This window comes from Camelus bactrianus, chromosome 9 (assembly GCF_048773025.1).
Source record: "Camelus bactrianus isolate YW-2024 breed Bactrian camel chromosome 9, ASM4877302v1, whole genome shotgun sequence".
Taxonomy (NCBI): Eukaryota; Metazoa; Chordata; class Mammalia; order Artiodactyla; family Camelidae; genus Camelus; species Camelus bactrianus.
In genome coordinates, this window is record NC_133547.1 from 60,308,081 (window position 1) to 60,334,780 (window position 26,700).

The 26,700-nt window shown below is 38.7% G+C and overlaps 1 protein-coding gene across 1 annotated transcript; it reads left to right on the forward strand.

Moving 5' to 3' along the window:
• Nucleotides 1-17,552: 17,552 nt before the first annotated feature.
• PSMD7 (proteasome 26S subunit, non-ATPase 7) lies at nucleotides 17,553-26,055 on the forward strand. The gene is made up of 7 exons (XM_074370506.1): nucleotides 17,553-17,742; nucleotides 19,873-19,964; nucleotides 20,850-20,942; nucleotides 21,629-21,726; nucleotides 22,304-22,384; nucleotides 24,290-24,381; nucleotides 25,101-26,055. Exons 1-7 carry the CDS (start codon nucleotides 17,669-17,671, stop codon nucleotides 25,543-25,545), a joined length of 975 nt encoding a protein of 324 aa, XP_074226607.1. The 5' UTR covers nucleotides 17,553-17,668; the 3' UTR covers nucleotides 25,546-26,055.
• Nucleotides 26,056-26,700: the final 645 nt, after the last annotated feature.

Below are 26,700 nucleotides of genomic sequence, written 5' to 3' on the forward strand. Positions count from 1 at the left end.
AAGCAAAAGAAAGATGTGTGGTCACCTCTCTACTGTCATCTCACTACCTGCAGAGATTATTCCATAAGGTTCAGAACTCCACATATGCTATGAACTCCTACGAAACACTGAGGCATTTCTCTGGAAGGAAAATCCAGGTTCTGTCTGGATTATCAGGATGAATTCCCTTGAATCTCTGATTAAGTTGATCAGAAACCTAGCCCAGGTCTCTGGAGATAAAGAACTCACATCAAGGAAGTCAGGATGTCCAAATGTCATATAGCTGTGGACAAATGAAAGTATCCAAGAGGGCATTCCGGTAGATTTATAGAACATCTGACATTTAAGAAATTGATAAAACAAAATGGGTACTGGAGTTCAGGGTTATTAACCAGATTTCCCAGGTTTAGAACAGTAAGACCCATGCCAGGCTGTTTCAGAAGGCAGCAGACCACAGTTTAAAGGACAACAGACCCCTGCATTGGATAGAGCTAGATGCAAATTTAAGCTTAGCCACTTTGTACTTTTGTGACCTTGCAAATAACCTAACACATCTGAGTCCCTTTAAATCTCTCACAGGACTGGTGTATGGTTAGGGTTATAATTTGCAAAGTGCCCCAAAGAGAAGGTAACCTGTAAAACACTAATTAATTTATTCAACAAATATATGCCAGGAAGAGGTCTTTACATACGTTATTTCATTTAATCCCCACAGCAATTGCATGATTGGCCCTTATGTAAGAGAGGCAGTAAGGGAGTCATTTAAAAAGAGATCCCATACAATAGCCAAGACATGGAAGCAGCCTAAATGTCCATCAACAGATGACTGGATAAAGAAGTTGTGGTATTTTTATACAATAGAATACTACTCTGCCATAAAAAGAGTAAAATAATACCATTTGCAGCAACATGGATGGACCTAGAGATCATCATTCTAAGTGAAGTAGGCCAGAAAGAGAAAAAGTACCATATGGTATCACTCATATGTGGAATCTAAAAAAAAAAAAAAAAAAAAAAAGATACTATGAACTCATCTATAAAGCAGAAACAGACTCGCAGACTTAGTAAACAATCTTATGGTTACCAGGGAAAGGGGGTGGGAAGGGATAAATCTGGGAGTTTGAGATTTACAAATGTTAGTCACTATATATAAAAATAGATTTTTAAAAAAGTTTCTTCCGTATAGCACAGGGAATTATGTTCAATATCTTGTAATAACCTTTAATGAAAACAAATATATGTATGTATGTGCACAACTGGGACATTGTGCTGTACACCAGAAATTGACACATTGTAACTGACTGTACTTCAATTAAAATTAATTAATTAATTAATTAAAAGAAAGAAAGATCCCAATCCAAAAGGGTCAGGGTACCTCAGTAAAAAGAGGCTAGAGATGGACCCTGGAATGCAGCCAGAGGAGAGGCATGGGAGCTGCTGTCTGCCATTCCCAGAGGTGGCACCCAGGAGAATGCATATCTAGAGTCAGAGCATCCACCAAGTCTAGAGACCACCACCAGCAGATTAGGACAGGACTGCCAAGGAAGACTTTCCTGTGCCTGCCCCGCCTCCCTAGCTCCCCCACTACTACCCTGGGGTTGGGATAGGTGGGGAGAAGCAGCTCCAAAAAGGAAACAGGTAAGTCAACCCATCCTCACCTTCTCCTGTGGGCTTCTCAACCTAAAATAACACCAAGCTAGGCAAGAAGAGTGGCTTGAACTTTAATAAAATTCAGACTGTTACATTGGACTGGTCACTTTTATTAATAAATAAAAGTAGACTGCTATCATGACTAGAGGTAATCACAGTGTATTTTCTTAAATCTAAGAGTGGCTAGAAAAGTTAAGGGATGTGTCTGAGATTTCATCCAGATGCAGGTGAAGAACTGGCCTACAGAGTGGGTCTGAGAGGGAGGCGGAGAAGACTGTATCCTACGGAGTTCTACTTTCAACATACCATTGTCTTTAATATAAAATATTGAAGTCCTATGAAACTAGAAAATGAACACGGAGGAATATGAACACAGTCATCAGCCAAATTAAAAACTAATTCTGAAATACTTTTTGCTAAATTTAAAGATGAGTATTCCATGCTGACATGGGAGTTCATATGCGTGAAAATTCCGTATGAGTCTCCATAGGCAAATATGTGGCTCTACCATATTGCCATAAGCTGATACTAGTTTAGTCATTCAATCTGGATATACTGAGCAAGAAAAGAAAGGCCTATAAAGTTCAAAGTGAAACAGAAACAATAATTTGAATAAATTAGACTATGTCCTATTTCAAATTATATTGACAGTCATTTAGGTTATCCAGAACTCCCCCTTTCTCTTCCACTCCACTGGGAGAAAAAAAAAAAAAAAAAAAAAAAGGCTTTCTAATAATCTGAATTTAGTAGACAAACGTCAACCCATTCCTTCACTTTATCCTGCATGGACCTAACCAAATATAAGAATAAGGGGGTTGTGGGTCTTAAGAGATCTAGGTTTTTGTGTGCTTTGCAGCTAGGTATAAGAATCTTAAATAATTTGAAGTATTGGTAGGGCAGAAGGGAGCAGTTGTGGGAGGAATACTCCAGGGTTTCAGAAATATTGGTAATATTCTAACATCCCAGCTAGACTGTGAACACATTTTATTTATTTCATTGTTCTTTGCACATCACACACATATGATGGTATATCAAACATTTCAAAAGCTTTTTTGTATTATGGAAATAGTAGACAGATCAGTGGTTGCCAGGGGTTGGGTGGGAGGGAGGGATGATTAGATAAGAGCACAGATTTTTAGGATAGTGAAACTATTCTGTGTGATACTGTAATGGTGGATACATGTCATTATACATTTGTCAAAACCCACAGAATGCAAAACACCAAAAGTGAACACTAATGTAAATTACGAACTTTGGGGTAATAATGACATGTCAGTGTGGGTTCATCAATTGTAACAAATGTACCACTCTGATGAAGGATATTGATTACTGGGGAGGCTGTGTACCTGTAAGGTCAGGGGACATATGGGAACTATTCATACTTCCTGCTCGATTTTGCTATGAACCTAAAACTGATCTAAAAATAAAACCTATTTTTTTAAAAAAGGCTTTTGTATTGTTTGTCCATCTACTTCTGAATGCTCATCTCTTAACTGTTCAAAATCTATTTTAAGTGACACCTCCATAAGGCCCTCCCTCTCTTCTCACAGAGAAACCTATTACTCTTCTGAATGCTGCCACAGCTCCCGAATCTTTATTCCATCCCTTCCATGGGACATGCATTGCACCTGTCCATCTACCACTCTCCATCACTGAGGGAAAGGAAGGCATCATCTTGGTATTCTTTGTATTTCAAACTCCTACAACTGTGTCTTACATATAATAGATACTCAATATAGGTTAAATTATTTCATATTACAACATACTTATATAATGTATAAATTAATATATAATAATAATGTTATAACCAAATCTGATTTTTAGCCTCAAATAGATTAATTCTACAAAGATGGTTCCAATATCTCTGATATATTTGAAATGACACCTATCAGCATTTTAACTAGTTTTCTTTCCTTGCTGGTGAATAATTGCCACAACTATAGATATGAGCTCATTTGAAAGAATGAAAAGAGCTCTCCCTAAGATCATTTAATAGACCAATGCATAATTATCAATTTCTTCTTGAAGCTAACATTTGCTAAAAGAAAGATTCTATTAATGATCAAAACACTTGACTTTCTGGACCTATTCCATTTAATGGGGAAAACTGAGTTCTCTGTTCTTGGGTTACTGCCAGGTGGTCTTTTACCGGGAATCATTCTAAACTTCTAATCACAGTTCGACAATCATCTGCCAAATCATATACAGGTATTGATATTTGCCACTCTATAGTTAAATTACATCAAATGTCAATGCAATCAACTCATTAGCAGGCTTGTATCAAGCTTCAGTGCTCACTACCCACTTCTACACTTCTTTGATTAAGCAGTGTACAGACCATATTCCCTGTCTACCAGCTGATCAGCTCAGTAATACTGCTAATATAAAATCAAATGAGCAGAAGGAAGTGGTAAAAACCTCTGTGAGCTCTGGTTCCCTCTTATGCAGAATATCAATAAACTATAATCCAGCAAGTAAAGCAAATGAAATTTAAAAATTGCTTAGAGAATCATTTTCACCAAAAGTCACAAGAGGTCATTTAAAAGCACTGTAATTGCCTCTGGATTATACTTTGCTATCATTCTTCCATCTTCCTTGCTACCTGAGATTTTAAATCTTTTTCACTGATGTAAAAGCCATAAGCAAACCTGAAGTGTGACTGTCATAGGCAGAATCTGAATGTTAGAGGTCAACATGGCTTACTGGTATGCTGGCCCACTGCTCAAAATTTTATATCTCTTCTGTCTCTCAGTTATTGCCTGACATGATTTAACAACTGTAATTCCTTATTTAACGATGTCAAAGGTTTTTAGGAAATTGACTGTATTTCACCAACGATATATTTCTTCTTGATTACGGAGTGGTTAAAATGATTTTAAACCAAGACAGCAAAATAAAGCAGTAATAAAATCAATAAAAGGTGCTTAAAACATTCCTTCTATTAGGTAATGGCATTTAAAATATCCGTAGCTTGTAATGGCACTTAGGATATGCCCAAAAATCAATGAGCTAAATTACTTATTGAACTAGTTAATTTGAACATTGAGTTTTTTATGTATATTGATAAAATGGGCTACAGAATACTCCTGGCAAGTAGCAATACCACGTTCATGGTCAGATGTCTCCCTCTGCTGGAAAAACAAATTAAATAATTTCCTCCAGTTACAGAAGCAAAAAGATAAAAAATTAAGAGATGTAACCTCAAAAAGTCTGCCACTCTGAATTGTAAAAGGCTGCAGAAATTCATAGGAATTATACAAAAACATTAAGGGTTAAAAAGTACACGCACCTTTTTAAAACTTTTTCATTAACCTAGAACGTGGTACTTTATAGTTAATATCAAACAGCAGCAGATGAGAATCAAAATTTAATTATTTCAAAACTCCCTTCCTAATTTTATAACCATTATCCCAGGGTTTTTTTTTCTTCTGGTATCTTAGGATAAGATTCTAAAAGCCTTCAATCCTTTCTCTTTGATGTCAGAAGGAAAAGGGTTTGAATTTTAAAAGAGAAGGTATAAATCTGTGCTCAAGGAAAAGTCCACATTCTCAGTAGTTTAATTTGATCAAAATCAAGTTTGAACTATCTTTGCAAATGAAGGGTTTTGAGAACTCAAAGTATGAATCTACTAAACAGCTTCACATTCCTCTCTCTGCGTGGGATGGTATGAGAGTTTCCAATACTATTATTACCATTATTTTTTCAAACAACTACTATTTAAAATGCTAAGTACTTTACTGAAAAGACTCTTCACTGCTTTTCAATTTCTCCCCCTGCCAGTTCAGCCCTAAGCAGGTGTTAGACTTCTGAAGAGCTTGCCTCAGGACTTTTAACTCAAACTACAAAGGGGAGCTTCAGAAATTATGATAAAAGGTATTGAGAGAAATGAAGGTGAAGAGGTTACCTGACACTAACCTAAAATTGTACCTAGTACCTTGTGAAAAATTACAGCTACCCAAAATACATCATTTGGTTTTGAATGATTTTATCATATTTCATTTATATTTGAAACAATGGGTGTAATTAACATTACATTCACTGATGGGAAATTTTTAATCAAAGAGCTTTGCTCATTCTATTTGAGTCTGGTTTTGTTTTGTGTTGTTTTATTTTTGTATAGCAGGGGGCTAAATCAGAAACTACAGAGAATACTGCATGCTAAAAGACCACTGACCAAACATTATGGATGTACTGTGTAACATACTACCCAAGTTACACAATACACTTAACAGCTATAGGACCCTTGTTAGGTGCAGATAAAAAGATGACTAAGTTATGATCCTGGTCTCCACATGTACCTTAGTACTAAAGAGATACATGTCAAATGAATCACTACTATGAAGAACGATGAGCAGTATAATAGAAATATGCACAAGGTGCCATGAGGAACCACAGGACAGAGGAACTAACACTGCCTAGGGAAGGTAAGGAAAATTCCAACAGAAGAGATGAACTACTGAGTGTGGTCTTTCTCAAGGGTGGGAAAGACCTAGAAATTCCAGTGTTTAAGGGGTCAAGGGCAATTCAGAAAGTGGGAACAGGATGAGCACAGAGAAAAGCAAATTCTTTTGGAAACAGATTAAGTGGTTGGAGTTTCAGGTTGGTTTGACAGGTCAGAGCAATCGGAGATGAGGCTCTGAGTGGTTGGTTGAGGCCAGGTGGGGAAAAGTCTTGGATACCTTCTTAAAGTTCAGATTTTATCTCGTAGGCATTGGAAAGGTTTTGAAGGATTTTAAGGACATAGCATAAGCAATTCACACTGGGGAAAAAAAAAAAGAACACCAGCAATGTAGAAGACAGCTTGAAGGTCCTGGCTGGAGGAGGTAAGAGGTACCTGCAGGAACAAACTGCAGAAATTTGGAAAACCTGAGGGGATGTCAGTGACAATGAAGTATTATTACAAACCCAGGTCAACGCCTACTTCTCTTCTGACTTCCATGTCTAAAAGAAGAAAATTTCAAGTTATATGAACAGTGTACTGATTTTTTTAAAGAGTTTTACCCTTTCCTGTTCTTCCAGAAAGCAAAAAAATTAGTTTACTTTTGACAAACATTGCTCTACTCATAAAGCAAAAGTACACCAACTTCAAATTGATACAATTTGCCTTAAATTTCTCCTTAACAGTTTTTCTAGTTGCATTAAAACGTCAGTCTTAACTAAAGAATGTGTGTATGTGCCCCAAACTGGAAGGTAAATACAAAACTAAAACTAGTTGCTACATTCAAGGTTAGCATTATGGTTGATTTTTTTCTTCCAACAGTAGTTATTTAATATTATTGTCCTGGCTTTTCAAATTAAAAATAAATGCTTCTTTGACTTATTGTCCTGAAGAAAATAAGAAAAGTAAAAATATCTCTGTCCTTTAAAAGATGAAAAGTTTTATCTGTCTTCAAACCTTGTACTTGTTTTGATAATACATTCATAAAGCTGCATCTAAAAGTCAGGCAAAAACAGAGAAAAAGAAAAAAAATGCTTAATTTTACAGTCATTAAGAATGGCTCTGAAAAGAATCAGAATAAAAACAAAAGACAAAAACAGACTTCAAGACATTTTAAACTGTGTGCTTACTTATGTTAATTTAATGAATTCTTTTTAATAAAGCTGAAAACATGTGCAATTGAAGGAAGAGGTAAATTCAAAATAAAGGCTCAAACCAAAGTAGCTCCAAAGGCTAAATCTGGCCTCCTGGGTTTTCTTTTATAATCAACTGTTATGTGCGCCTGTACCAATCTTAAAGCGTCTTGTTTTAATCGCAGCAGCCACTAACACTGATCCTGAAAGAAAATTAACTCTTCAGATGGGAGATTTCCTATGGTCTGCACACCGCAGTCTCTCTGGGCCTCATCCAAGATAGGTGAACTGTGCTCCACTGTGGCCTCCTTACAGGCTTTCAAAGCACAATGGAAAATGGTTTTCTAACATATTTGTACCATGCAAGGGTTCCTGTGGAGAGTTCTATTTCCTGGATATAAACTAGAAATTGCTGTAATTTTTTTAGCTCTTTTTAATTTGCAGTTAAATGAAATATGACAACAACAAGAGGAATAACAATCATACAGCTATCTAGGGCCAACATGTAAGGCCATCACTTGTGTAAAGCATAAAACAAGGGAAACTGCTTTAAACAAAACCAGTCTTTCTATAATAATTAGCCTATGAAAAATCAAAATGATCACCAATACACTTAGAAAAAGGAATTTTAAAAATACATTTCCATAAACTAAATATACCTGAGGCAAAAGAAGGATAAAGAAATACTCAGCAAATGCAAAAGATGAATTTCAACTCTTGTTTTGCTAGATTATTTAAAATACAAATACCAGTTAATAAAAACACAAAATTCTTATAGTCTGTTACAATATGTAATAATGATGATGACCCTACACTTCAATGATAACCATGTCTGGAACATCTGCTAAGTTCTTACTATGTTCCAAGAACTGCGCTAAGCTCTCTATATCACAGGATAGACTCGTTTTTGCCTAAGCATTCATCCCCTACTTCATTTACAACGTCTCCTTTTCTCCTTCTCCACTCCATCTAGTCATGGTGGCTGATCCTTCACAGGTGCACAATCTCCAAACTGATCCTAAACTGAACATTTGAGAACTCAATTCCCTTGGGCACAGCAGTCAAGGACTGGCCCTGAGTTCCAGTAAGGCCAATCAAATTTCATAAATAAAAGTTGGGAATTCAAAGTCTCCTCTCCTTTAAAGATTTAAACCTGTAACTGTATGTAGCTATCAACATGTCTCCCAACCACTAGTAGAAAGTCCATCTGAAAATGGAGCCAAAACACTGAAGGATGCCAAAAGGTAGAGGAGAAAGAAGCAACATTTAAGCTCTTGGAATAAGTGGAGCCCTTGAACTTGCCTGTTACATGAGATAATGAATTTCCCTTTGTTTCAGCTGGTTAAAGCACAGTTCTTAATTAAAATGGTCTGGCTAATGCACACACCTACAGCTAGCCCACACAGTCACATAGGTCTATACCAACAGCCAGGGTCCCCTTAGCTGCTCATGTGCTACAGTTGGCCCCACCCTCCTTTGCTAGCCCGAGCACTCATCATGGCATGTATGTCTGCAGCAGGCCCCAGCCACCACCCAGGCACCTGCAGCCAGCCCCTGCAGCCAAGTATGCATATACCACTACTCTGGCCACCAACTACTACCTGCCCTGGTCCTAGCCACTGGACCTGGAGGCACCATAAGTACCTCAACAGCCATTGCAGCTACTGCAGACCCCTCACAGCTCTCACCAGGGATCATGCAATTGTTGATGTGGTGGACCTCAGCTGCCTGAGCCAACAAGACACACATCCTTGGACCCAGAGCTACTACTCACCCCTACACTTAGCACCCCGCATCACTACTCAGGGCCATAGCACACTCCAGGCTGCCTTCTCACACAAGTGAAGGTCTTTCCTTTCTGAAGTCAGTCCATAAAATCTGGAAGAGGTGACTGCTTCTTCAAATGCAGAGACATCTATACAAGGCAATAGGAACAGGAGGAATCAGGGAAACATGACACCACTAAAGGAAACAATACACTTCGAGCACCTGACCACAAAGAATGGAGATATACAAAACTGCCTGACAAATACTTCAAGATAGTTACACTAAAGGCACTAAGAGAGCTACAAGAGAACACAGATAAGCAATTCAATGAAATCAGAAAAACAATACAAGAACAAAATGAGAGTTTCAACAAAGAAATAGAAAACATAAAAAAGAACCAAACAGAAATTTTGGAATGAAGAATACAATGACCGAACTGAAGAATTTAATGGAGAGCTTTTAACAGCAGGTTCGACTCAGCACAAGAAAGAATCAGTGAACACGAATGCAAATCATTTGAAATTACTCATTCAAAGAAACAAAAAGAAAAAAGAAGAAGAAAAAGAATGAAGAAAGCCTACATGAATTGTGGGACACCATTAAAAGAAACAACCTGTGCATTATTGGAGTCCCTAAAGGAGAAAGGAGGATAAAAAGGGTAGAAAACATATTTAAAGAAATAACAGCTGAGGACTTCCCAAATCTGACAGAGATTTGGACATCCAAGTTCATGAAGTTCCTTGGTTACCCCAAAATTTCAATCCAAAATAATTTTATCCAAAACACATTATAATAAAACTGTCAAAAATCAAAGATAAAATTTTAAAGGAAGAAACAAAAAATGCCTCACATACAAGGGAACCCCTACAAGGATATCAGCAGGTTTCTCAGCAGAAACATTGCAGACCAGGAAAGTGTGAGGTGGTATATTCAAAATGCTGAAACAAAAAAAAATTTCTAACCAAGTATACTTTACCTGGCAAAGCTGTCCTTCAGAAATGAAGGAGCGATAAAGACTCTCTCAGCCAAACAAAAGCTGAGGGAGCTCATCACCTCTATTACCTGCCTTACAAAAAAAAAATGCTGAAAGGAGTTCTTCAAGCTGAAATGAAAGAATGCTAGTTAGTAACATGAAAGCACATGAAATTGTAAAACATACTGGTTAAAGGTATGCATACAGTCAAATTCAGAATACTCTAATACTGTAATATGGTGTGTTAATCACTTAACTCAAGTATAAAGGTTAAAGGATAGAAGTGTTAAAAATAACTGTAGCTACAATAATTCGCTAATGAATAGGTAATATAAAAAGATACAAACTGTGGCATCAAAAACATAAAATGTGTGTAGCGGAGAGGAAAACGGTAGTCTGTATGTGATCAAAGTTGTTATCAGCTTAAAATAAACTTTTACACCTACAAGTTGTTTTGTGTAAGCCTCATGGTAGCCACAAAGCAAAAATCTACAGTAATACACAAAAGATAAAGATAAAGGAATCAAAAAATGGTCTGGCTAACAAAGGAACATTAGTAAGTGTATCATTATATACTTTTACAGATGAGGAAACAGTCTGTCTGCTGTACAAGTCTGTCTGCTTGTGGAGACAGCACTACTAACCATCTATGTTCTTCTGCCCTGCTAATATGACAACCTATTTCCAATGATTTCTACTAAAAAACAGTAAGAAGACTACAGAAAAATTGGAAAACCTAGAACAGTTAGAAGAAACAAAAAGAAATATACTACTCATTGTTTCCAAAGACAGCAACCGTTACCAATTTTATTTCCCTCCAGGCTTTTTTCTGAAGCATTATCTAGTAATATTTCATATTAATACTTCAGCCTTCATAGAGTACTTTTTTAAACTAGTATCTCTTATGTCTTACACTTATAAAGAACCTCACATCACTGTACATTATGAGGCAAAACAAAGCACACCTTCGAAGAGGTTAAAGTTTAAGCAGAAGGTAGTAGACAAATTGAAGGCCATGTTAGCAAACTAGCCATTATTTTTGCATATAGGCTTATTCAAAAGTAAAGAAACATTAAAAACATTCAGAATCATCTGAAAGGTCAGCAGACTCTGCATAAGATCTCTTAGCAATATAAATGTTAGTTTACCTATCTTCTGTAAAGAATCAAAAGTAAAACACAAAATTATTAGAAGTTTCTAAAAACATGGCTTCAAGAATTTGACTCATTCAACAAGTGTTTATTATTGGGTGCTATTATGTGTCTGGCACTAACCCACTGCGCAATACAAAAATGAACAGTACAAAATCTCTATCTTTTTGAGCCTCTCATTCTACTGTGGGAACCTGAAAATAATCAGGGACTGAATAAAATGATAAGTGCAAGAACAGACCATGTGCCAAATGTTTGAATCTAACTGTCCTGGGGGCCAAGGTCTTCACCAAGGTTACTGAATTCAAAGGACTCAAAGGACAACTTAGAGGTTCTATACGCAGACAAGAGAAGGAAGAACACTGTAGGCTGAGAGATAATATATGCACAGTCACAAAGCATGAATGAGCATGGCACACCAGAGAAATCATTACTCTGGCTGGTGTTCACAAGGTATGTAAGGAAGCAAGAAGGGCAGGCAGGTGCCAGACAGTGACGAGCCTTTTAAAACACTTGCAGGGCTGATTAACCAATCAGATTTTTGTGAAAAAGGAATGGAAAATCTAGAACAACATGCAAGTTTCTGACTAAGACACTAAGTTTCTGATTTAGCATCTGCTAAGCTCCTACAGAAGAAAAAGCAACCATTGGAAGAAAAATGGCAAGTTCATTCAATTTTATCCTGCTCAACTTGAGAGGCTTGTAGGACACAGGGCATCTGAGGGGAGAGATCCTATGGACAGAAGTCTGTCCTGATCTGCAATTCAGGAAAGAGTTTTACGCATAAGTTATTTTAATAAACTGCCTATCACCATCAGCCAGATTATACGTGACTACAGAAAATCCATACAAAACTCAGGGTGGCTCAACTAAGTTTTCCCCAGAAATTAAAGTTTTTGTCCTCACACCCAAGATACACTACTCTAGTTTCCACATACTGTCTCCATTAAGGAAAAAGAAAGTGCAGGGTTTGGGGATTACAGTACCTACTGACATGGGGGATCACAAATTTGACTCACATTTAATTTGACCTTCAAATGTGCCCAGAACCTGTACTCTTATTTTTGTCTATAACTAACCTTCCTTCACAACCCTCCATACGCTGATCAACATGGGGAAAATAACTTTTAAAAAATTAAAGGTCCAAACTGGCTTAAGTTAAACAGTCCCTTTAGAATAGTTTCCATCACTTAGGTGGCTTTCTCCTAAACTCCTTTTTCTCCCTAAGATTGCTGGCATACAAGAGAGGTGTGGGGTGTACAAGACTTGGTAGCAATGGATGAAAGGGGCCTACTCCTTGTGCTGGTCCCTGGATGTATGTTGGCCAGTATCTGCTGGTTTCTGATACAGTCACCTACAGCCTGGTTGCTGGGGGTCTTGCTGGCCTCCAAAGAACATTTCATGACTGGTATACTTGGGACTCTTCCTTGTGGCTAAGCTGGTATAGGAATGCTCCCAGACCAACCGGCCCCATCTCAGCACCTCTGAGGTATACTGTTTAAGAGCAAATCAGGCATCCTGTGCTACAGGATTTAGTGCGGAGCACAGATCTGCCCTACTTGCCACTCATGGGTTCTGTCCATGCCATACCAGAACCAACAGCAGCTCAGGCAGTCAAACGTGAATGCCTTCACTCCACTTCCCTCACTGTGCTGTCAAATCAATGTGACTGTGCCCAGGCAGATACAGGGCAATCTATGATCTTCCTGAGTCCAAAACAAGGTACAAAGAACTCATCCCTGCCTTTTAGTACCCTCACTCATCCAGCACACTTCCCGCTCTCTGAGACAAGGAGACAAAGCTCAAAGAAAGGAAAACCAAAACACTCACATCTGACCACCTTGCTCATCTCCTTCCGTCAGTTCCCTTGGAAGGAAAAGGAGTGGGGTTTTCTTTCACCTCCTTCACTTCATTTCTTCATTCTTCCTGACTCTGGCTAAGCCTTCATGGTGAGTGGGGCATTTCCTTAAACTACATGAAGACCCTATGAACTGAAATCTCCAAGCTAGGGTAGAGACAAAGAGAATAAAAAGATTAGAAAATTATCTCTCAAGACAATGTCCTGATTTTCAAAGGTATTCACTTATTGAATAACCCAATTTTGCATGTTGGAAGGTAAATATCACCTCTTTCTAACTTCTTCTTGACCCACATCCTCCCCACAGATGGAAGCCTTCCAAAAACTAGAGCAAATGTTTTGTATGGGACAGGCAAGAGACAGGAAGGATATTAATAATTCTCCAAAGATTACCTCCAATGCACATATATAATAGCCTCCATTAGAAGAGATAATCTCATTTTAACATAATCACAGTCCAGGACACACATATATATCCCTATAATGCTTTTTGCCTTTGTACACATTACTTCTAAAAACCTTACTTTTTCATTCCCCAATGTTTCCTTGTATGTCATCAACTTTGATTAATATACTACTAGAATTTTTAAACTATTTTCTTACTTTTATTATGAGATGATTAAAGAAAAGTTAAAGGACTCCTCTTAGGAAAAATATTTTTTAATGACCGACAGAGGACTTGAGCTATGTATGAAATTTGCAATAGGCAGTGAGCTGTTTTTAGATAGTCTTTGCTGAATACGTAATACTATCCTATATACACATAAAATCAGTGTTTCATTGTCCATTGCATTCCACTTGTTACTGCAAGACTTTACTAAGCTTCTCACACCCCAAACGTTTCTCAGAAACTCAGAGATGTTGTACATGCATACAAGAAACGAGCATCCTTGGTTTTATTTTTTCCTGCTCTATGTCAAAACAACCCCCAGGCCTACTAACGCTGATAGACACTACCAACTCCTACAGACTAGCCTCCTGCCACCACTATTGTTCAAGTACTGGTGCCTCAAGGGGCTAAAACTGCAATGTGCATAAGAAGGCGTCTCCTCACGTTTTCTGGTTATACTCTCTTAGAGAAGTACCATAAGCAGAGCTCCCACTTGTGCCAAAATGTTTCACAAAGCTTTTATGAAATAGCTCTTTCAATTTTCTCATAAAGCTTATCCAACATGGCTTTCTGGACTCAGATATAAGTCCATGATGGGTTAAACTGAGAGGTAAATCTGAGTGGCAGATTCATACTATCTCAAGAATCAATGTTCTCCCTATAAAGATGAAGGTTTGTTTCTGGGTCAAACTGGTCTACCTGACTCTTAAGATGAGTTCCATTCAGGGTTTCTCAGTGACTCATGCAAGTAAAGTTCTGGTGGTCCTACCCTGGTGGTCCATCCCCAAGGATGCCTGAACCCCAACAAAGAATACAGCTTAGGCTAAAGGTGGTATATCTTCCTTCTTTTTTTTTTCTTCCAAATCTAGTAAGATGATAAATAGAGGCTACAGAGTTCAAAGTATTGCTGTCATACTTGCAGGACATTTATTCCATGTTCCAGACCTTACAAAAATAAGAACTCCTTCAAGATGACTAGTGTCTGTGGGGCTTATTCCCCTAAATTGAAAGACAAATGTGGATTAGAGTGAATGACATGAACAAAACAGTAGTATAGGAATTCTAGCACTGATTCCTCCCCTATGAAACATCAATTTGAACAACTATCCACATGCAAAAACACCTTCACATGAGGTAAGAATTTGAGGTAAGGGATTACAGTACCTAATCCAATTTTAAATTGGGCAGAGGACCTGAATAGACTTTTTTTTAAAGATGACATACAAATGACCAACAGGTACATGAAAGATGCTCAACACCACTAATCATCAGGGAAACACAAATCAAAACCATGACAAGATATCACCTCACACCTCTCAGAATGACTATCATCAAAATGTCTACAAATGAAAAACTCAAAAAACTAAAAATATAATATATGATCCAGTAACCCACTTCTGGGTATGTACTCAAAGGAAACAAAATCACTACCTCAAAGAGATGTCCGTACCCCCATGTTCACTGCAGCATTATTCACAATTGTCAATACATGGATATAACCTAAGTGTCTGCTGACTGATGAACTGATAAAGAAAATGTGATGTGTGTGTTTATGTGTGTGTGTATGTGTGTGTGTGTATATATACATACATACACACACACAAATATTACTCAGCCATAAAAAAGAAGGAAATCCTGCCATTTGTGACAACATGGATGGACACTGAGAGCATTAGGCTAAGTGAAACATGTCACATAGAAAGACAACTTGATAATCTCACTTATATGTAGAATTGAAAAAAAATTGAAAATTCACAGAAATGGAGAATAGAATAGTGGTTGTCGGAGGCTGGGAGTAGGGAAAGCAGGAATTGGTGATCAAAACGAACAAACTTCCAATTGTAAGTTGGAGATCGAAGGTACAGTATGGTGGCTATATTAACAATACTGTATTATATATTGTAGCTCTTAAATGTTCTCACAACACCAAAAAAATGGTAATTATGTGAGCTGATGGAAGCATTAACTAAGCTTATTGTGGTAATCATTTTGCAGTATATACGTGTATCAAATCATCACATTGTACACCTTAAACTTACACATTAGATGTCAATTACATCTCAAGAAACCTGGAAAAAGGAGAATTTAACATTAAAAAAAAGAAAGACATAGGGGTAGGGGATTAAGAAACACAAACTACTTTGTACAAAATAAACTACAAGGATATAATGTGCAACATGGGGACTATAGACAACAATTTATAGTAACTGTAAGTGGAGTATAACTGTTTAAAATTTTGAATCACTATATAGTACACCTGTAACTTACGTCATACTGCACATCAACTATACCTCAATTAAAAATAAATAAAATAAAACTACATCTTAAAAAAAAAAACACACACAAAGATGGTCAAAGGAAAGTAATAGCCTTATGCTCTCATCAGATCCTCTTAAAGTTAGGTCCAGAATTAAATGAACAAAAGAAGTGGATTTCTTGTATCTCCTCCTGCACTTCTCTGAATGAATTCAGCCCCAGCAGTGGCTAGATCAGTTATGATTTCAAGTCAGTTCCATTAAAAAAAGAAAGAAAGAAAGCAAGCACCATGGAAAATACCTTCCCTGTGATTTCACGTTGCCTTCTTTATACTGTTTATATATTTTAGTACAAAAAAGCTTCCTTTAGACTCCAATTCTTATGCCTTATTTGACACATAAGAAAAAATCAAAATAAGTTTTGGATCTTAAAAATTAAGGGGGAAAACCCTTCCAAGCTCTTTTCGTAACAGATATATGTCTACTCCGTGTAGAATAGCACCATACAAAAGACAAAACAAAAATGTCTACTTTGACAGGCACTAAATACCAACAAGTATGCTTTAACACATCACACAATGTGGCTGACTTAAATTTTCTTAATTTAAAAGTTTTACTGTCTTAAGAAGTAGCAGCAATCTTCTGATAGCCAAATCACAAATATTAAAAGAAATGAGGAAAATCCAAAGTGTTCCCAAAAGTAAGAAGAGTATATGAAGAAAGTGATGGGTAAGACCCAGAAAGAATATCAAAAGCCCCCTGGTTATACTGGAAAGAGGCTAAGATTCAGGGCAAAAGTCACTTGGTCATTCTTCAGAGAGGTCAGATCCTCTAGTGATAGAGAGAAGGTAAAAGGTGTTCAAAGACAGGATAAACAATAACTCAACAATTCAAGCTGATGAAGAATTGTTTTTGTTTAAATAACAGCAACTTAAAGTCAGACAGAAATATAAACTTGTATGAATTTTAAGTCATTTGCCTCCTTCTGCAAATAAGCTTAAGTCCTCGTCTCTTACGTTTCCCCTTTTAGTGCTCTTTTTTCTCTTTCCCAGCTAAATGAGAAAACGTATTTCCTTACTGCTTTTCATTTTTTCTTCAACTTTTTTATTTGAAAATCAACCTGAATGATCTGACTCTAGGCACAAATTGCATTCTTCTAGCCCTTAGTAACATAAAGACAGGTAGAAAACACAGACGGGTAGATTATTTGCTAAGTGTCCACAGTAAAGATTCCCTGACAATAAAATGACGATGAGATAAATTACCAAACCTACTGTAAAAGCATGCCCTAATGCTTGATATTTAAAGTTAGTTCCTCTAAAAAATAAAAAATAAAAATAAAAAGTTAGTTCCTCTAAGAAGTTCTGGAGGATTCTGACTGGAAGCAAAGGTGAACATTTTTTGAATGGTGGAAATATTAGTTACTACTATTTACATTTTTTTCTCAGTATTTTCTCTAGTCTTCAGGTGGGGGCGGGGGGGGGGGCGGACAGCTAGGAAGGCACTGACTGAGGCATAAAGCCGCCGCGGGTGACGGTACAGGCCAAACACCAGGAGGTCAACCTTTATCAGTCTCCAGAATCCCGTTAGCTTTCAAGACCTGGGAAACCCGCAGTCAGTCAGCCGAGGCGGGTCCCGCCTTTCAGGGCACTTGCTCTCCTCACAGTGGCGACGGGAGCTACAGTCGGGGCCGGCGCGCGCGGCATTCTGGGAGCGGAAGAAGGGGCCGCGCGGCGGCGACCCGGCCGGAAGAGGAGGAGCCGGGCCTGGAGAATCCCAGAGAGTCGCCGCTCCTCGGGCTGCCGGTGTTTGCGGGTCGTAGGGAGCAGGGCCTGGCGGGCGGGGTGTTTCGCGATGCCGGAGCTGGCGGTGCAGAAAGTGGTGGTCCACCCCCTGGTGCTGCTCAGTGTGGTGGATCATTTCAACCGGTGAGCGGGCGGCATGGGGCGGCCTACCGGGATCCGCGGCGCCGCCGCTGCTGAGTCACGGGCGCGCTGGGGACGGCGCGGCGGCCGCGGGGCGCTGATGGGCCGGGGTAGGACCTGAGTCTCCGAGGGGCCCAGACCAATCTCCTTTCACGAAGCCCAAGTCACCCGGCATCGTCCCTCCCGACCCCCAGCCGGCACTCCAGGAACTAGGCTGCTCGTTCCTTTTACCCAGTCCGTACGATGCCAGAGTATGGGAACCAAGGTTCCTTTTGGCCCTGATCCCCAGGCCTCATGCCCATCTATCACCTCGTCCGCCCCTTTTCGCTAAAAAGACTTGATGTCTTGTGGGAAAGCCCTTCAGACTCGCCTTTTTTACCTTGGAAGGCTGTCACCGAAATTCTGGTCTCAGCGCCCCGAAGGGCTCCCTGGAAGACCTGTGGCTTTAACTTGTGAAAGTTTCGAAGTGGGAATCTGGTTTGACGATACCTTAAAACGTAGATGAGTTGTAAAGATTTTCTTTTAAAATGAGACTAGGAGATTTTAGCATTAATGAGTAAGATAATAAATCATCCCACCGATGTTTCTTCCGACTTCGCTTGCTTGTTTTTGAGCTGTTCCTCCTGCTGGACCTGATACACGTGTTCGTAAGTTTTACGCGATAATTACTTGAATTGGAAAACTGTAAAGAACCAGTTGGGAGCATCTGCTGTAAAGCCATAGTTGCTGTGTCCATTCTCTTGCAACTTGCTTTGTTCAACTCCTAACTGAACCAGAGCCAAAAACAAACTCAAGATTTCTGTGAGGTTTAGGGCCCCCAGTTCAGTTCCACTGTTTTGTAGGACCCTTAACCTAACAGTATATGTGAGCTTTCCCACTGTACAATAATTACTATTTTTCTCCCATTAGTGGAGGTGCTAAGGGGGCAGGCATCATTTCAGTTCTATTCAGTAAGTTCAACAAACACTTGTTAAGAGCGTAGTACAGCAGACAATGCAAGCTGCTGTGTCAGATAACAATTGTAGGGTTTTTAAAAGCACAAATGGATTTTTGTAGACCAAAAGAAAAGCCCATGAGTTTGGAAGTTTCCTTTGAATGGTGATTTTCAAAAAAATCAGAACCACCAGAATACAGAATCCTTAATTTTGTTTGATCCAAACCCTAAATATAGTAAGTATTTATAAATTTGCCAAACCATAGGTTTAGATAAATACAGATAAATCAGTGTGAAAGCCACAACTTTAAGCAATTGTAGTTCATTTCACAGTGGCTTTGTCTTTCCTTTGAACATAGAATTGTATTGTTTCTGTATGTCACATTTGCTCGTGTTTAAAGGAGAATCCTACATGAAGACCAATGAAATGAGATTGTATAATTGAAGTACTTGTAGCTCCATAGCACAAAGTCACTGAGGAGCTTTGATAGGGAGATAGAAATTCTAAAGTAATCTTCCTCACTCATTGAGCACTCCTCCCAGTACGCTTAGTCACCAGCTCACTTCCAGCTTCTGCGTAATTAAGCCATTCAGAAAAACCACAAATGGCACACACATGCCTCTGGTTGAGAATCATTTTCTGAGCCCCTAAAAAGTACAAAGAATGATAACATCTAGTGGGACTTGTTGACACAGAATAGATGTTACAGAGAACAGTCGCAAGCTGGCATAAAACTGGTTATACTTCAGCATCTTTATCCCTGAAAAGATTTTGAGGCTAGAGAAGATGGGGAAAGTTTAAAAGAGAAAGGTAAGCTGCAAAGGAAAAAAAAATTAAGTGTGGTAATATAACTTAAGTGTGTTTTCAGACACCAACCATATAACTTAAAACCTTGAGATCCAGGGATTTTTCATTTTCCCCATTTAAAATTTCTATAAAGTTTGAGATCTTTTCCCAAGCATGTATTACTTTTCAGTCAGCAGTGAGCAAAACTGCCAGTGTACAAAGTTCATGAATTACCCATCATATTTATTAGAATTTAATTATTAAGGACTAACCTATTACATTTGCTTAGTGGGATTAGTTCCCAGCTAAGCTAAATTGTATCTGTACCATTGATGTTTCCCGTTGAGTATCTTATTGTTGGGTCCATTTCTGTCTATACCTATCCAGACTGACCTTCTGTTTTCTCATTCAGAATAGGCAAGGTCGGAAACCAGAAGCGTGTTGTTGGTGTGCTTTTGGGGTCATGGCAAAAGAAAGTACTTGATGTATCCAACAGTTTTGCAGGTAAAAGAAAAATTTGTAAATTATACCTCAGTTTTTAAAAAAATAAATAGACAAATTTTATAGTTTTCTGAGTATGGTTAAAATGTCAGTTAACTTTTAAAAAGAAAGAAATTTCCGTGGTCTCCATTTTTTACTACAACCAAGAGATTCTATTTCAGAATTGCTTAAGTGAAGAAAAGGGAGACTGAAGGCCATGCACTGAACTGAATAGTCAGTGTTTTAAACTTGCAGGCCATACGGTTTCCACTGCAACTGTTCAGCTCTGCCAATGTAGCAGGAAAGCAACTGTGGACAGTATGTAGACAAACGAATAGCTGTATTATATTAAAACAATTAAAATAGGCAGCTAATAGAGTTTGCAAACCCCTGCACTAAACTATTAACCGTAGTTATGGGTAGGCAAGGGGGAGCTAAAGACCTTATTTTTCACTCTGTTTCATGAATCTTTACAAGAAGGTATCCATATATTTAATGATTAAAGCAACAATAATAAAGAACAGAATAATTGCTGGCATGGCCACTAGACTAGAGATCCCTAACTCCAGTGTCTAAAAGGATCAGGCAGTAATTTGCCAGATGGGAAGTATTAGGAAGTGATAGAGCTTTTAGCAAACTGAAGGACATGTGTCCTTTTCAAAGGAGGTGGCCTCTGGCTCTAGCCAGTTATTGCTGGACCTTCCAGTTTTTCAAGAGAACCTGGAAGTCTGGATTTGTATGTGAAATCTCCCAGGTTTTAATAAAGCAACTCAAAAATAATTTTAATACTATGTCAGACAAACCAAACACATGGATTAGATCTGGCCTTGGAGTCCACAGTTGTATAAGGAATGTGAACTCCTTAGAGTTCTGTCCAGCACCCTAAACTGTTTTTTTTTTTCCTTTTAGTCCCTTTTGATGAAGACGACAAAGATGATTCTGTCTGGTTTTTAGACCATGATTATTTGGAAAACATGTATGGAATGTTTAAGAAGGTCAATGGTATGTGGCATTATGGCATTGATGTGTGTGTGTGTGTGTAAATGCTCATACATGTTCCTGATGCCTTTTCTAAGTATTTGCTTTTTTCTGTTTAATGTCAAAGGCCCTTTCACTTAGCTAAACTATGACTAATAGTCGTAAAGGAATGAGATAGAAAAAATGAGAAACTAGAGTAACAATTTAAGGCCAGCTAGACCACCTAGGTTTCAGGGGAGAAAGCCAGCTCTCTGCAGCAGAAAAGCAAAGAATGATCAAATAAAATCCACCTGCCCCCAGAGTTTTAGTACCACTAGGGTAAATATCTCCTTCTGTTACATTTTCATTTTATTTCATTACAGCAACCACATTGCTTTGAAAATGAGTATTCCCACAGCATTCACAGTTGCAATCTATGTGACATGAACTTGCACTTGTTTATATATTGCCTTGGAATTGTTTTCTAGTTGTTTCATGTATGACTGATCTCCTAAACTAGTCTGAGATATAGATGTCTCTGGATTTCCCTCACTGCTTTTTTTCTGAGAATCTGTTATTTGAGTTTTAGATTTCATGAGTATGTCAAGGTTTAGATGTCTAGAATTTTTGAAAAAGGTACGGAACATAACTAGTGTAGTTCTTACCCTTTTTGAGGGAATTATATAGATCTTTAGGTAACAATTCAAACTCACTAATATTTTCCTTCCCAGCCAGAGAAAGAATAGTTGGGTGGTACCACACAGGCCCTAAACTACACAAGAATGACATCGCCATCAATGAACTCATGAAACGATACTGCCCTAACTCAGTAAGTGTACTCTAAAACTCTTGACTGATAGTCTTTGCCAGCTAACTCAAGTAAAAGTGCATTCTAGGAAGGATATGGGTAGTGAATCATTTCACCATTTTTTCTCTGTAAGCTTCCTGTGTTAATTTGCAGTGTTACGTGTAGTATACAGTAACCCAATGGATTTAGTAAATTACAGTAAACATCTGCTAAGTGCCAGGTATATGATTATCTTCCTTAATCCTCTCAATAACTATACGGGGTTGTTATCTTCTTTACAATGAGAAAAGTGAGATTCAGAGTGGTTAGGAAGGTCTTTTAAGTATGGGGTTGGGATTAAAATGTTGGCTGTATTGACTGTAATTTCCTTCTGCTTGGTAGCCCACTGTACTACTACTCAGCTTGTTAATGGATGGGGTTGAAGAGCAGAGCAAATGATATGATAATTTGAAATGTAAAGTCTTTTTTTTGTGAAAATTCTGGCTCGTATCTGGAAAATGAATGAAAAATCTTCAGTAATCGTTACGATCAGAATGGCTGCAATTATTCCTTATGTGTTCAGTGTGAGATGGTCTGCTAAGATGTTTTTTTATGCCAGGTATTGGTCATTATAGACGTGAAACCAAAGGACCTGGGACTGCCCACGGAAGCATATATTTCAGTGGAAGAAGTTCATGATGTAAGTCATCTTGCTGTGAACCTAGGAGAATAGATTTGCTACTTTTTGGGCAGTTGGGTTTTTCCCCCCATTTTCAAGTCAACAGATACTTTGTAACAAAGAAAAGCTTGTTGACTTCTGTCAACAGTTTGATATCACCAAGTTTTAGGTATAGAGAGGACCAAAGAAATCTAAAGCCCCTTTTTACAAGTGAAATTGAGGCTTTTACAGATGGAGTTGAAAGCAGTCAAATGACTGCCCAGAGATGGTCTCAGTAAAGTGAATGCAGAGCCTGGTGAGCTTGTTTTAATCTAGTACAGTTTCCACTGTTGGTCCCTCCTGTGACAGTCTTCTCCTTAAAGATTTCTGGTCCCTATAGACTAAATCCTAGGTTTTCAAATAGAGTAAGTCAGAGCTGCCAGGAGCTCGATGGCAAGACCTGTCTATGTGTCTTGACACCTGAACAGTCAGCTCCATGGCGTTCATCACCTGCTCTGCGTCCATGAGCTTGTGCCTTGGGTATAGACATGAAGAGCTGCCAGAGTGGCTTTTCTCTATTTTTCCAGGAAAATTGAACTCAAATTCTAGGATAGGATTTGATGTGAAACTGTACATGAGTTTTGTTGGGAGCATAAAATATTTGCACTTAGGGTGTACAAAGAGTTCAGTCGTGAATTTCCAAAGTCAAAAGTTGGAGGGAAGATTGAAGGCTGTCTTTCTTCCTTACAGTTGTCCGTATATTCAGTTTTAAAATCTGGAAAAGGCTATTTTAAGTTAGCTCCCTACAAATGTTCCTTGCACTGAGCTCTAGCCTCCTGTTTCTCTTTGCCTTGCTACCAGAGAGTCTAGATCCAAATTTTTGCCTAGATGCAATAAGGCTTTCATCCCTGGTCTTGATACAGTTGTTTTAAGTTAAATTTTTCCCTGCTTCTTTCAAAAAGGAATTTGAAGCTGTTCTTACACACACATATGCAAGCATGCACACACACACACGTAACGAAACATGACGGAGGGGATGTACCAGTCATAAGATGAAGCCAAGGAAAAAATAGTACCTGAAAAGACACTCCATGAAGTCCTGCAAGATTGTTAAAGGCTCTGACCATCGTAGCATACAAAGCCAAGAAGAAAATGCCATCGCAGGATTCATTACTGTCCTGGATAAAATAATAGCAACTAATGTTTATACTACTTGTTTAAGTGAAGTAACTTTCCCAAAGTCTCACAGCTCCCTTATTACATTCATGGCAGAGCCAGGCTTTGAACCTAAGCAGTCTGGCTAAAGTCTGTGCGCTCACTGCTATGCTGCCCTGCCTTGCAGACGCTTTACAGACTTTACAGGCAGTATACAGCCTCTTCTGGCACAAGATCTGAGAAGTTTCTCCTGAGTCCCATCAAGAGGTCACTAGGTAATACAGTGAACCACATCCACTAATGGGTTCCTTGATTAATTCCGGCCACCAGCAAGTCAGTTACTCTGACTACGTTGTTTTGGTGCTCTAATCATTTGATCTAAGGGACAGTAGATGGTTAAAAGTTACACTTTCTCACATGAGCTTGCCTCAAGTACAGATACTCCATATATTGCCTATTTTTGAATGAACTATTATAGTCCATAAAATTCAGCCTAACCGAGACTTCCCTAAGTGTCCATCCCTGCTGCAGGCTTGACAGAATATCAGGATTGTTCTCAGAAACAAGCTAATGATGATGCCCCAGCACAGCTCATCACTGAGCAGGATCACTGGGACTTTAGCTTAGAAGACTAAGCTTTCAAAGCAAACTTTACCCACCTTTGCCATGGAAAACACAATAGTGCACCCACAAAGTGATTTGACTTAAAAGCAGAAGAATCAAGGCGTGAAAATGAACATGCGCCAGTTTGTTCATTTGTAAGTAAATGACTAATTAAGTCTCCTCTCCCAGGATGGAACCCCAACCTCAAAAACATTTGAGCATGTGACCAGTGAAATTGGAGCAGAGGAAGCCGAGGAAGTTGGAGTGGAACACTTGTTACGGTGAGACTTAGCATCAGAATCAGAAGCAGCCCAAGGGGCTGCTCGGTGTAGGGAAGACAGCCATCTCAGGAGTACAGAGGCTTGGGTTCTTGTCCCGGATCATCCCTAAAGTGTCCTGAGTTACGACTTATGACTTTGGGCAGCACGCCTTGTCCGGAAACTGTCGTGCTGACAGTGACAGGAACAGATGTGAAAAATAAAAGCAAGCAAGTGCTCCTCCAATGTACGTCCTTTTCAGTGAATGTAGCTAACCAGTTTCCTGCATCTTGGGGTGGGGTTTTATTTTAAAATACTCCACTTACATAACCCTGACTTATGTGAAAGGGTCAGAGATGTTCTCAAAGAATAAGATTCCTTCCAGTTCAAAAAGTTACTGCTAACTGATATAAAAGCTTCTCACAACATTGTAGATGCAGGTGGAGAAAATGCCACCCTTTTTAGGAACAGAGAAGTTTAAGTAGAGAGCCTGGTTTTTTTTTTTTTTCCAGAGTGAAAATGGCTTCATTTTAGTTCTTTTTCTTTTGAAAAATGCCCTGTGATGAGAAAGACGAAGTACATGCCTCCAAATAAAAACAAAATTAAGACAGTTGACACTCAAATCTTAATCATATAAAGAAGTAACATTTTTCTTTTGGAAAACTGGGTGTTTTCTTAGAATGTGAGAAACTGTGTGATAATACACTGATGTGTTTTCCTGCCTTTCTCATGGGTTACTACAGAGACATCAAAGACACTACAGTGGGCACTCTTTCCCAGCGGATCACAAACCAGGTCCATGGTTTGAAGGGACTCAACTCTAAGCTTCTGGATATCAGGAGCTACCTGGAGAAAGTGGCCACGGGCAAGCTGCCCATCAACCACCAGATCATCTACCAGCTGCAGGACGTCTTCAACCTGCTGCCAGATGTCAGCCTGCAGGAGTTTGTCAAGGCCTTCTACCTGAAGACCAACGACCAGATGGTGGTTGTGTATTTGGCCTCACTGATCCGTTCCGTGGTCGCCTTGCACAACCTCATCAACAACAAGATCGCCAACCGGGATGCAGAGAAGAAAGAAGGGCAGGAAAAAGAAGACAGCAAGAAAGATAGAAAAGATGACAAAGAGAAAGAGAAAGATAAGGAAAAGAGTGATGTAAAGAAAGAAGAGAAAAAAGAGAAAAAGTAAAACATGTAGCTTTTTAATTTGTAAATTAAAACCTTATAAACTAACTCAGTGTGCCGCCAGAGGGTTCTTTTCACTGTAAGCGCTTGTTAAAAAGCTGTACTGATGAGAACTCTCTGGATAGAGGGACTAATCTTGTACCTAAACTGCAGCTTAGGCTGCTGTGAGGTGGGGATGTGATAGCTCAGGCCTCACTCTATGTGAGAAAAGAGAAGACAAGTAAATGTAACATTTTTGGTACTCTTCATTCTCTTACCTATAAAACCAGGAGTTGAATTTTCCCCATCTCAAAAGACTTGGGATCTGTTTCTGGCAGTCTGCAAAAGTGCAGGATGGAATGCACAAATTTCGTAAGTTGTCTGCCTTGGGACACCTTGAGGTCTGACCCTCTGGACTCTAGAGTACCACCCCACGGGACCTCTCAGACACGTCGCTCTGGCATTCTTGGGGCTTGGGCTCCAGCTCAATATATTGTTTACCTTCAAAGACACAATTAAATGGCTTGGTTTTTAAGTCCGTGTTCTAGTCATTTTTGACTGGGAGTGGCGATCCATTGTTTTCAGAAGCAGCTAAGACAGTCTTCAATTGAAGCTGCCTTGAGAATTATCTTAGATTTGGAATCTTTTATGAAAGTCTCATTCCTTTTAAAACAGACAGCTGTAGTGAGAACTCTCAACTGAGCCCAGAAGACCTGGGTCCTGGTTAATGCCCCAGATTCTTCATCTGTGAATAAGTTCTTAGAGCAGTTTTTCATAAGAGACACATTCACTTACTCTGCAGTTGGTCTAAGTACATCAGACCACAAGTTTAGTGGGGATAGAACCAGGTTTCCCAAAAGTAAGTGTTCAAGGTACTTAATCATTTGATTAACGGTTGTCACTTGGATATTGGAATCTAAGAGTTCTCTAATGTATGATATGGACTACCAATGTTCACATATTTAACAATGTAATAACATAGAACAAAAACTAAGTCAGTTAAATCCCAGAGGCCACTTCATAATGTTACAATGCCTCAAAGTTACCAGATGCATCCATTTTCAATCCACCTACCTGCCTGCCAAAGAACTAGTTAGGGGAAATTTTGGGGCTGATGTAGAGCCGAGCTTTTATTCTACATAAATAGAAGCGCCCACATCAGTGGTCACTTCAAGATACA

Bases quoted from the DNA above. Each gene is read 5' to 3' on its own strand.
- PSMD7 (XM_074370506.1), top strand. From the start codon at position 17,669: ATGCCGGAGCTGGCGGTGCAGAAAGTGGTGGTCCACCCCCTGGTGCTG. The intron at 19,965-20,849 runs GTAAAAGAAAAA...TTTTCCTTTTAG, and splicing joins TGTATCCAACAGTTTTGCAG to TCCCTTTTGATGAAGACGAC. The intron at 21,727-22,303 runs GTAAGTGTACTC...TTTTTATGCCAG, and splicing joins AACGATACTGCCCTAACTCA to GTATTGGTCATTATAGACGT.